This window comes from Microtus oregoni, unplaced genomic scaffold (genome assembly GCF_018167655.1).
Source record: "Microtus oregoni isolate MIOR12 unplaced genomic scaffold, Mior012 000055F_ref0000237, whole genome shotgun sequence".
Taxonomy (NCBI): domain Eukaryota; kingdom Metazoa; phylum Chordata; class Mammalia; order Rodentia; family Cricetidae; genus Microtus; species Microtus oregoni.
In genome coordinates this window covers 12,920,226-12,932,418 of record NW_024543831.1, presented here as the reverse complement: position 1 = coordinate 12,932,418, position 12,193 = coordinate 12,920,226, and the positions used below count along the sequence as shown (strand labels likewise).

The 12,193-nt window shown below is 48.7% G+C and overlaps 1 protein-coding gene across 1 annotated transcript in view; it reads right to left on the bottom strand.

Moving 5' to 3' along the window:
• Nucleotides 1-12,193, bottom strand: part of Pstpip1 (proline-serine-threonine phosphatase interacting protein 1) — a 49,021-nt gene that overhangs the window by 14,479 nt on the left and 22,349 nt on the right. Inside the window, exons 2-3 of the mRNA XM_041638574.1 lie at nt 1,008-1,108; nt 111-185 (exon numbers count right to left, since the gene is read on the bottom strand). Coding sequence (XP_041494508.1) covers nt 111-185; nt 1,008-1,108 — 176 coding nt within the window. The remainder of the gene's footprint in view (nt 1-110; nt 186-1,007; nt 1,109-12,193) is intronic.

Here is a 12,193-nt window from a genome sequence, read left to right as displayed (position 1 = left end):
ATGCCACTGTCCAGTTCTTGCCCAGTTTGCCCCACATCATAAAGGTCCAAGCCCTGAGTAAAGTCCAGAAGTTTCCTCAGAGGGGCAGTGGGGGCCACCAGGACTCTTACTTGATCTCTGTCTGGCCTCCGGCCTTGCGCGCGATCTGCACCAGCTCCTTCCCGTACCTCTCCTCCGCCTGGGCCCTGCAAGGACAGAGCAACACTGGGTCCCTTCCACCACTCTTGGCTGGCTATGGCCCCAAAATACGTGCAGGACCCACATTCTCTCATCATACTTTGCTGGCAAGATGGCTACTGAAAAGGTTGAGCTCTGTCTCCTTCTGAGATAAATGCCAGTTGAACGCAGCCTGGTATGCCACTTGGATGTGGACCAAACCTAGGGGCCACAGGGGACAACAGAGAGCTCCGGCTTGTGTATGTGTGTGTGTGTGTCTGTGTGTGTGTCTCTGTGTGTGTGTGTCTGTGTGTGTGTCTGTGTGTGTCTGTGTGTGTGTGTCTGTGTGTGTGTATCTGTGTGTGTGTCTGTGTGTGTGTCTGTGTGTGTGTCTGTGTGTGTATGAGTGTGTGTGTGTCTGTGTGTGTGTGTGTCTGTGTGTGTGTGTGTCTGTGTGTGTGTGTGTGTCTGTGTGTGTGTGTCTGTGTGTGTGTGTGTGTGCATGAGTGCAAGTGCACAGGTACCACAATGCACCTCTGGAGGTCAAAGAACAACTTCCCACCCTTCCCCCACCCCTTTAAGATTTCGTGCATGAGCATACTATATTCTACAGAGACACCAGGGTAGCTGCCCCATGTGCTTCTGGGAATTTTGTTCCTGCATCCCCTTTTGCTATAGGAGGGGATTTGAACTCAGGTCCCTTAGGAACCCAAGCTCGTTTAGCAGGTGACTAACCCACTGAGCCATCTCCTCAATTTTTCAGTTTTAGCTCCATATGACAGCACCAGGGCTCTAGTGGGTGTAACCACTTTCCTCCCCATCTTCCCAGAGCCAAGCCCAGCCCTGCTCACCTCTGCCTGAGCAGCTCCTCCACATCCTTGCACATCTTCCTGCCATCCAGCAGCCGTTGCAGTAGTACCTCATATCCCGTGTGGGCCGTGAAGTCCCTGCACTGTAACAAAGGACATCCGTGAGAACTCCAGCAGGGCAGCAGGGACCCTGCTGACATCCCCCTGAGAACAGCCTCTCTCTGGCGCTACTCATTTTATGTGTGTTGGCCTGAAGAACTGGAGTTACAGACAGTTGTGAGCTGCCACGTGGGTGTTGGGAATTGAACCCAGGTCCTCTGAAAGGGCAGCCTGTGCTCTTAACCACTGAGCCATCTCTCCAGCCCTCTGGATAGGCCCTCTCTGGCCTCCATGTCCTGGTCAAGCACTGATAGGTTAGGGCCCAGTTTCATGCTGGCTCATAGCACCACACCATATATGAAGGTTCTGGAACCACAGCTGTCCAGGCAGGGGCTGCTGAGCTTGGCACTGGGCCTCAAGAGGCTGACAAACTTCAACACAAGATGGATGGTCCCGCTGTGGTTCCTTGATGACAGCCAGACATCAGATTCTTTCTCATTAAATGTCTGGTGTGGCTCATACCCTTATGATCTTGTGACTTCAGCTAAGTAAGGAAGCCTGCTCAGGAGATAAATCTGGAAGCTGGTCATAGAACACCGGCTGCCTGGCTCGAGTTCTGCTGCATCCCCGGCTGTGAGCTGTCTTCACTAGAGTGAAAGGCCGTCTGGGAATTTAGGAGGCAGCTGACCGTGTGCCTAGGCCTTGCTAAACAGTCCAGGTGACCCCTGGATCACTTGACTATTGTGTCTCCCTAGTGGCTTCTGAGCATGTCTGAGCCTCCAGTGTGGGCAACTAGAGGACAGAGGTGGAGCTCAGGGACCACAAGGAAGTTCCTGCAACATCCCTCACCTAGGCCTCCCACCCGCAGCCCTCCTGGGTCCTGTATGGTTGTCTACAGGCGGGACGGCGGGGATCCTGAAGGAAAGCAGGGGCATCTGTCCCTCAGACCCTCTGTAAGCCCCACTGACTGAAAGGAACCCCAGCTTCCCAAACCCACCCATAGAGCCTGTCAGAGGTCAATGAGTCTCTTTAGGGGTCACCCATACTTAATCTGACCCCTTCCCACACCCCAGGTCTCCCCTCAAAATTAAGAGTGTGTGGTGGGCATGGGTGGAGTTTAAAAATCAGAAAAAGAGCTGAGGGTATGGCTTAGGGGTAGGGTGATTGCCTAGAAGCCCGGGGTGACACCTTCAGCAAGCTTCCTTCAGGGGCATTTGGCGTGCTTCAAGATCTGCAGAGAGTCAGATATTGGGGAAGAATACAGGGGGCATAAGTGGGCCTCTGTCCACATTCAGCCGAGGTGAAGAGTTGAATCTCTCTGTAAAGTTTCAGCCCTAAGCTCGTATCCCCTTCTCTAAGCAGCTTCGCAGGGCCGTGCCCAGGGTCAGCTGCCCACTGGTCACTGAGTAGCGGATCTAGACCTCAGCCGACTATCTGAGGCCCCAGGCTGAGACGATTGCTCCTGCAACCTGTTACAGGCCCATTTTGGGCAGGCATAGTCTCCCCCAATTCTAGGCCGCACCATCCTGAGCCAGGCTCACATGTTTTGTCTTTGAAGGACAGCCAGTGTTTCACGAGCTGAGAGCACAGCTTCCCCTCTTGGCCTCTGCCCTCCCTGGGGGCGCCCAGGTCAAAGACTGTAGCAGCATGGGGTGAAAAGTGAATTAGAAGCCATAGACTTCCCCCTTACCCTTCCCTATGGGGGTCACTGAGCTGAAGTTAGTTAGCATTTAGGCCATGAAACCACAGACCCCAGAACTGTGACGCTCCTCAGCCCTTAAGAAACTGAGCCTTGGAGCAGGGAAGGGCCTGCCTGGGGCCATATTACAAACTAGAACCTAGCCCCTCAGGGGTCTGCTTCTCCACTGTGCCTCTGAGAAAGACTTGCGGAAGGGCTCCTGGTCAATGCCCTCCCCTCCCCCATGCCCAGTCCTGACTTTCTAGGGGGCTTTTTCTGTTCTGAGACCCAAAGTAGAAAAGGAAAACCGAGCAGACTCACATGTGCCATGCTGGAGGACGTGGGAGGCAGCAGGAGACACTGTGGCCAGGTCTTCAGGAGCTAGTCTCCACTGCGGCTGCCACAGGCTGGAGACTCCTATCCAGCCCCTGTGCGCTACGGTGGCATCAGGCGGAATGAGCCACAGTCACAAGTGTCCCAGCTGTTCTAAGGAAGTGCCTAGCCCCTCAGGATGGCCTGCCTTGCCTCCCATCCCTGCCCCCTCCTTTCCCTCCTCCTTCACCCCTACACCGCCACCTTCTCAGAGGACAGACTGATTCACTGCTCAGAGTGCTGCGGAGAAGGAAAGGGACTGCAGCAAAGACCCTCACCATCAGAAGTCCACCAGCCCTCTAAGGCAGACTCGCCAGGGCTACCCTAGCTTCCTCTCCTCTCCCCCACTGCCTCACCCACTCCTCCCTCGACCCTTAGCCTGTCAATCAAATCCTGCCCGTGATCTTACCTTAAAGTATGAAAATTGAGCTCTCTCTGGGGCTTGAGAGATGGCTCAGAGGTTAAGAGTACTAAGTGCTCTTAGAGAGGACCAAGTTGAGTTCCCAGCACCCATGTCAGGTGGCTCGCAACCTCCTGCAACTTCAGCTCCAGGGAATCTGACTCCCCCCTTTTAGCCTGTGCAGGCAGGCAGCCACATACATGCACATGTGCAGACATGCATAAATAACAAGACAAATCCTTTACGACAGTGAAGTCCTTTCTTGATCCATTACCGCCTGCTAGGCGTGTGCCGTGAGAAGGACTTTGCAGCTAGGAATGAAGAGCCCTAGGCAGCTCTTCAGGACCCGCGCATTCCCAGGATGCATCATCCAGAGGCTATGACCTCTGCTTCCAAGACGCCATAGAGGACAGCCTGGCTTTGATGGTCAGCAGCTAGCCAGCACTAAGGCCCAGTCCCATTTCCCCTCAGCAACCCTTTGTGCCATTTCCTGCTCCGGCTGAGCCTCCATGTCCTCTCTAGTCACTTTTAGTTTTCTTCAGAAGTCCCAGTTCTGGGGTCTGTATGACTGAGCTGACATTATCAGTCCTCCGCTAGCTTCGCTCTCCGGAAACCACTGATAAGAGGGTCATCAAAACCATTCACAAACCTGAAGGCCTCTACTGCCCGAAACCACTATCTTCACAGGTGTCACTTGAATGACCTTTTCCCCTGGAGAAGGTAAAGTTCTCACAGAAGCGAATACCCCCACTTTCTAACCAAGAAGAGCTGCAAAGTTTGCGCTCCTGCAGACCGCTCCCAGTCCCTCTTCCCCATACCTTGGACCGCCCTACTTCCTGGCCCTATAAATAGCCCCAAGCTCTACCCTGGGGCAAGTGGATCTTAGACTTGTGCTCACCCTCCTTGTGAATTTACTCTTATAAAGGTTTCAGTGAGGGGGGTGCTGGGCAGTGGGGAAAACAGCCTGGCAGTAGCGAGCTCTCTGCTTGCTGAGTATCGACCACACACTATTCCAGAACATCCCAGTCTTTTCCCTGATAAAAACGCCAAGATCCATCCAGGGACAGACGGAAATGAAGATGCCCAAAGAGGGTAGGGACTACCCAAGGCAACTCCTAGAACCTGGAGTACTCTAGGTTGGCTGGGCCCCAGTGCCATAGCCCCAAAGGCATTCAGTAGACCAAGGCCACTGAGCCCTTCAGTCCATAGATTATCTCACCTTGAAGCACTAAAACAATTAATTTAAGAAAGATAGCTTCTGGCATGGCTCAAAGTAAAAACCCTGGTGTGGTAGAGAAGGTGTATGGAGATAGCTTTTGGGGTCAGAGGGTTGATTCACCTGGTAAAGTGCTTGCTTTGCAAATATGAGGATCTGAGTTTGAACTCTAGCAACTGCATTAAAAATACTGAGTCTAGTGGCATGCATTTGTAACCCCAGGTTTGGGGAGGCAGAGACAGGCAGATCCCCGGAACTTGCTGGCCTGTCTAGCCCAGCGGGATTAGTGAGCTCCAGTTCCAGAAAGAGGTTGTCTCAATAAACAAGGTGGCCAACTCCTGAGGAAGGACACCTGAGGTAGTACCCCGCCCCCCCTCACAGACACACTCTCTTATGCATGCACACACAAGCGATAGCTTCAGAGGCTGCATATGGTGATACAATGCCTGTAATCCCAGTACTTGGGAGACTGGGGTAAGAGAAACATAAGGTCAAGTCCAGCCTGGGCTGTGGAGTGAGATCCTGTCTCAAAAAAGCCAAACCAAACGAAACCAAAACAGTAAAAACAACAAACTGCAACAAAATATATCCAATCCCTAGAACCCAAGTCAAAACAAAAGATAGTTTTGGAAAATTGATGTGGGATTCCCCTCTGTATGCTGTGAATATCATTGGTTAACAAAGAAACTGCTTTGGACCTATAGCAGGGCAGAACTTAGGTACGTGGGGAAAACTAAACTGAATGCTGGGAGAAAGGAGGCAGAGTCAGAGAGAAGCCATGGAGCACCCCTCCCCCAGCCAGACAGCCTCGTGGCAATACACAGATTAATAGAAATGACTTAAATTAATATGTAACAGTCAGCCAATAAGAAGCTAGAGCTAATGGGCCAAGCAGTGATTTAAATAATACGGTTTCTGTGTGATTATTTTGAAAGACCCTCTGGACACCCCCCCCTCCCAGAACCCGCAGCTGGCCTGCTCCCATGAGAACATCCTGTTCGCTTAAGACCCTCAGGACCCTCTCAGGACCTGCAGCTAGCCGGCTCTCATGAGAACATCCCGTTTGCTTAGGGAAACAGGATGCCTATAGTCAGCACATGTGCCCAACTTAGAATATCAGTAATTCACAGAAGAGACAACTCCCCCTATGAAAGATCCCAGCTTGGCTGCTGTAACGTCATTTCACAAAGCTTTTGACGAACGACTGTAAGTGCAGAGTAAGGTCAGGGTCCCTGGCTGCAAAACAGGATATTTATATCCATAGATTCGGACAGGACATCAATTAACAGGATGTCTGTTCCCATACATCTGTGCTGGGAAAAGGAAAAACCCCCTGTGCCCCTTGCCCCATTCCAACTGACCACTAACAATGCATTTGCTTCTGTAATCTGCTTCTGCTGCCCTCTTTCCTATAAAAAGACCTTCCCCCAGTCTGCAGGCGCGCTTGTCTTCCGAAAGACTAAGCCGCCCCAGGTACCTGTGTACTCAATAAAAGCCTCTTGCTGTTTGCATCCGGAGAGTGGTCTCGCTGTTCCTTGGGAGGGTCTCCCCAGTCTGAAAGACTGCCTACCACGGGGGTCTTTCATTTGGAGGCCCCAGCGAGATCTGGAGGACCCTTCCCCAGGGATCACCGACCCACCACCGGGAGGTAAGCTGGCCAGCGAATATCTGTGTTCCGGTGTTTCTGTGTTTGCCTGTGTTTCGGTGTTTCTGTGTTTGCGCCTGCGTCCGAATCTGTACTAGTTAGCTGACTAGATCTGTATCTGGCGGACCTGCGGGGGAGCTGACGAGCTCACACTCCCAGCCGCAGCCCTGGGAGACGTCTCAGAGGCATCTGGGGCCGGATGTGGTGCCTGGCCCATCGGTAACTCTGTGAATCCTTACTGAATAGGATTGTTTGGGGCGCCCCCACAGTCCGAAGGGTACGTGATTCTTCTGGGAGACGAGGAATCCGGATCCTCAGAGTCTCCGTCTGAAATTTTGCTTTCGGCATTACGCCGAAACCGCGCCAGCGCATCTGTATTGTCTGTGTATTTTTGTGCTTAATATGTTCTTTGTTTTGTATATCTGTTTGTACTCGAGTCTAAATCTGGTACCATGGGGCAGTAAATAACCATCTCTTTGACCCTAACTCTATGAAAATCCAAAAGAAATGCAGACAGTCTGCCCTTCCTTTACTTCTCTAGGCTCTGCTGCTGAACTGCCCTGCTTGCTGTTGCGAGGGGGGAGGGAACAGGACTGTGATCTCCTGAGGCACAGCCTGGAGCCAGGCCTAGACGGGGCAACTGGCTCCAGCTCTGAGCAAACCTCTCAGCAGGACGCAGGGCGGGGCATGGCAGCAACCCTGGCCCGAGTCAGAGAAGGGGGCAGCCGTGCCCCCCCCCTGAAATCCCTGTGCTGAAAATGACGTCCTCCCTTGCTGACCTGAAGTCCACCAGCACCGCACGGGAGGACTGGGGGAGGAGGGCTGCCTTAGACAGTCCAAGGTGTTCCCTCCCCCTACAGCCAATGCAAAGGCCTTCCCAGCTGCTACTGGCAGTGTGAGGGCTAAGAGGAACTGAGTGGACCAATCCTGACCTCACAAGTTCCCTGGAGGGAATGCCTCCTGGGGCCTCTGGAATCCCATTCAGAGAAAAGCTGCCAGATTGCTGTGAGTATAGAGATGGGATGTGGGAAGCTTGTGCTATACAACTAGGAGCTCACTGTGGACAGAGCTGAGGCTGAAGCCAGGTCCTGGGAGGATCCCCAGTGGGGTTCCCTGTGGAGAAGGCTTGTTTTCCTTAGAAAATAAGGTGCTAGAGACTGAATGGCAGCCCCCATCTGCAAATGCCATGTAAAACCTTGTACTAAAGATCTGTGGCCCTTGCCCAGGGGAAATAGCTGGTGCTAGCGCCAGGGTCACAGAACTAAGCCTGGGAACCTGCAGTAGGCTATTTCTCTGGGGTCGGATACCCTATTAAAAAGCAAAGGTCCCCTAAAGAACCTGGACCTTTCCATTTTGGCAGTAGGGCAAGAGATTGCAAGTAAATTTCCCTGTGGCTGTTGATAAATGATAAGTGTGGATTCAGGAGTAGTAGCTAATGGAATAAGCTGACATCAAAAGGGCCTACCAGCCCTAATAACATCTGTCTTCTGGGGATGCTCTATACCAGTCATCATGTGCTGCATCCAGGTAAAAGCCTCTGGTTTAAAAATTGGGAAAATTAAATTAAGTCACTTTAAAATAATATGCTTGTGATAAAAAAAAAAACTACTATGCAGTGTGTCTAGAAGAAAAGTAAATTCCCAGTTCTGTTTAGATGGATGCAGGACTACACTGTCTTCAAGAACTATTGCTGTAGAAGGCCTGGCACAGGGCCGGGGCCATATGAACAGCCCAGCTGAGCTTCTAAGCCAGCCCATGTTTAGATCTGAATTTAACACTTGTCTGCTCACAATGCTTGTGATAAGGTGGGGGCCCTGAGTTGCCCCACAAGACAAAGATCTGCTAAAGCCTCTCACCCCACTACAATGGCAAAGGGGGTGTTACTAAATGATGAGGTTGAGTTAAAATGGTCCTTTTGATTTTTTTATAATGTTTATGGCTATTAAAAAAAAAAACATGGCGAAGATTCTCATTTATTATTAATATAAAAAAAAAAGGTGCATTTTGAGTTGTTTTCAGATTCTGTCAATGATAATATAAAGGATGTCGCTAAGTTTTAAGGTAATATGTTATCTAATTTTGAAAGTCCACCATGCTAATGTTCAAAGTAGCTGTAAGCATAAATTGTCAAATGATATTTTTAATCTTGGTCAGTTTTACAAGAATAAGATAAAATCTCAAAATTGTTTAATTTGCATTTCCCTGATGATTAAGGATGTTATATTTAAACAAATTTTAATATCTTTCAGTCACTTCAAGTTCATTTGTTGAGAATTTACAGTTTTGGTCTGTGACGTAATTGTACTAAAATATTTGTTTTTATGAGGATTAAGTTCCTAAGTTCCTTATATGTCTCATGATACCTCCCCATTCTACAGGTTGATATTACGTTCTGTTGATTATATCCTTTGCTAAAATAAATTTTAAACTTTTTTCCTTCTATAAAAGGTTCAATATTGTTGGTTTTATGTTAAGGTCTTTAATTTGTTTGGATTTCAGTTTTGTGCATAGAGAAAAATATGGATCTATCTTCATTCTTCTAAAGGGAGAAACTGACAGTCAAAATGCTGGGCTCATGGCAAATCTCAGGCGGGGGCTGCAAGGCACCCCACTAATTCGGCTGAGATAAGAGAGGTTCTCCAGGGGCCAGTTAAAATCTGTGTTCCTTAAATGACTAATGAAAGTTTACAGGCATTTTACCCAACCTCTGAAGGTCAGCAGACAGCAGTAGCCACAAAAGAGAGAGAGAGAGAGAGAGAGAGAGAGAGAGAGAGGCGGGAAGCAAAAGAAAGATAGGACTCAGACAGATTAGGAGCCTGGGCAACAGAAGATCAAAGACAGATAAAGAGGGACACTGGAACTGAGTAAAGAATACAAACTGGACACCTTACGAAAAAGACAAATAAATGACTCGTTCCTCCCTGGTCACTTCTGAATGTATGACCAAAGCCTTTTGTTGACCAAACGAGGGACTTTTGCTTTCGCTGCTGTTTTCAGTTCTGCAGGAGACACAGGCTGCTTGTCTGCCTCTGTCTCTACCACGCCCTCCTCACCAGGACGACCACCTCTCCCTGCCTTCACCGCTGAAGAAACCCACGCCTCCATACGGAGACCAGAAGAAATCCTCACCTCCTAGCAACTGCCTTGATGCTGTGCTTGCTCTAAAGCCTGCATGAGCCCTGACTGCTCACTCTACAGTCTTGCTCCCCTCACCCATGTCAGACTGCGATACAGCAGTCACCATGCTACCACAGGTGCCCTCCTGTGCCAGACTACTGCTCCTGTGCTGGGCTGACGTCGATGGACTATGGATCCTACCAGCATCTGCCTAAAGGACAGGCGAATGGCAAAATGGCAGGCTAAGCTGTGCCAGGCAGAGCCGAAAATGAGGGTGAAGCTTGCCAGGGGTACAAGGCTGGCGGTCCGAGCTAAGCAGGTACAGAAGACCGAAGGTAAGCGGAAGGCGGGGGCAACATTGGTGGACAGGAAGCAAATGATCTGGGCCAGTAGCCTCCCTTCAGGGATGGTGGCCCGACCAGAACGCTGAACTTGTGGCTTTGATACAAGCTCTACAGATGGCAGAGGGAACGTCTATACTAACAGCAGGTATGCTTTTGCCCTCACCTATATATATATATATATATAAAGCAATATACAGACAAAAAGGACTGTTGACATCTGCGGAAATTTTGAGCCTCCAGGAGGCCACGCATTTGCCAAAGAAGATAGCCATCATACATTGACCAAGATTGAGACACCCAATGTAATGGCTAAGAAGATCAAAAAAAAAAAAAAAATCATCCTAAGGTTTGGGATGGCTAAGATAATCATGTCCCATAATAGGCCTGCCTTTGTTGCCCAGGCAAGTTAGGGTGTGGCCAAGACATTGGGGATCAATTGGAACTTAAGCTTACCAACCTCAAAGCTCAGGTCAGATAGATAGGATAAGTAAGATTCTAAAAAAACAAATTGATATAATTGGCCCTGGAGACCAGCAAAAATGACTGGACAGACCTCCCTCCCTCCTGTCCTGTTCTGGGTTCAAAACACCCCGGCATCGTTGCCACTAGCTCTGTTGCCTGGCTAGTTAGCTGCTGCTCATGTATCTGCTGACAATGGTTGACCTTGATGATGGAATCCTGAGCTCAAGGCTTGCACAGGGCAGGCACATCTGCTGTAAGATGGGCTTACATCACCTTTAAGGCTCTTCTTTCCTAAAGTCAGAAACCCACAGGGCTCTGCTCATTTTTAATGTCTTTTAAAGCATAATATCAGACAGCAGAAGCAAAAGACAATTCTGTTCTGTTCCTCCTTTGTGTGTCTGGGACCTATTGACAGGAATTATTTAGTACAGTTTGAGACTTTTCCAGATCAGACCGTTTTGTGCAGATAACTGCAGAGAGAAGCAAACACACCTAAAGCCTCCTTACCTCTTGACAGGTTTTGTTTTTCTACAGGAAAATCTTGTTTTAATCTATGGGGTTATAAAATGATATGGCTTTCAAAAGGTAAACAGATGTAATTTAATATATGATGAAATAGATATCAATGGGATGTTAAAACTTTTTGATGCTGTACTTACAAATGTGAAGCCTGGGTAAGGTCAGTCTCAAAAAGATATTTATGTCCTCATTGGCTGTCCTCTGGCTTTAGGGCTTTCTGTTTTGTTTTAAACATTTGTCATCCTGTATTGCATTTTCTCTCATTGTTTGTTAAAGTTCTCACAATGGACACAACCCTGTACATTTGGATAAAGCTGATGCTACAGGATGCAATGGAAACCCGTAAATGCCATGTGGTGCCAGCTGGACCGAAACTGACCTCTCCGGCACATTCTCTGGAGTTGAGGATCAACACTCCCGGTGTCTACAGCAAAAGAGATTTGTCTTCATAATACTGAACTTGTCTCTTATGAGAAGGCATCCATGTGTTTCATAGGGCTGAGTTAAGCTCTTTGTAGTCAATAGACTATTATTGCCACAATGTTGGGTGCTATTCTTGGGTCTACAGTGGTTCACGATGTCTACCATGTAGTTACTTTCAAGCCTCATTCAGATAATTTTGTTAAGAGCTATTCTGCACACCCCAGAGATGTTTTACTATCTTCTCCCAATACTGCTCTGTAAAGTATGAGTTATTTTGTCCCATCAGTTGTACTAGTTTTCATGTGGCTATTGTCTGAGCAAATATTTCAGAGATGGTGCTCCATGACAGGAGGGGCCTGGTTCGGTTGTTTTTAGATGCTGACCATAGTGGATTGGTTAGAAGATTCATGATCAAACTTAGAGAAAGATTAAAGCAGAGACAAAAGCTGTTTAAATCACAACAAGGATAATTTAAAGGATGATTTAATAAGTCGCCATGGTTAAAAACCTTAATTTCCACTATAGCTGGGCCCCCTACTTATTTTACTTCTCATCTTTACAATCGGCCCTTGCATTTTAAATCGCCTGGTACAATTTATAAGAGACAGGCTTTCAGTTATCCAAACCATGGTACTCTCCCAGCAATATCAGATATTAAAGCAGAATGACGTAGAGGTTTTTAAACACATGGATTTATGATTAAATCCATAAAAAAAAGAAAAAGGGGGAAATGAAAGACCCTCTGGACACCCCCCCCTCCCAGAACCCGCAGCTGGCCTGCTCCCATGAGAACATCCTGTTCGCTTAAGACCCTCAGGACCCTCTCAGGACCTGCAGCTAGCCGGCTCTCATGAGAACATCCCGTTTGCTTAGGGAAACAGGATGCCTATAGTCAGCACATGTGCCCAACTTAGAATATCAGTAATTCACAGAAGAGACAACTCCCCCTATGA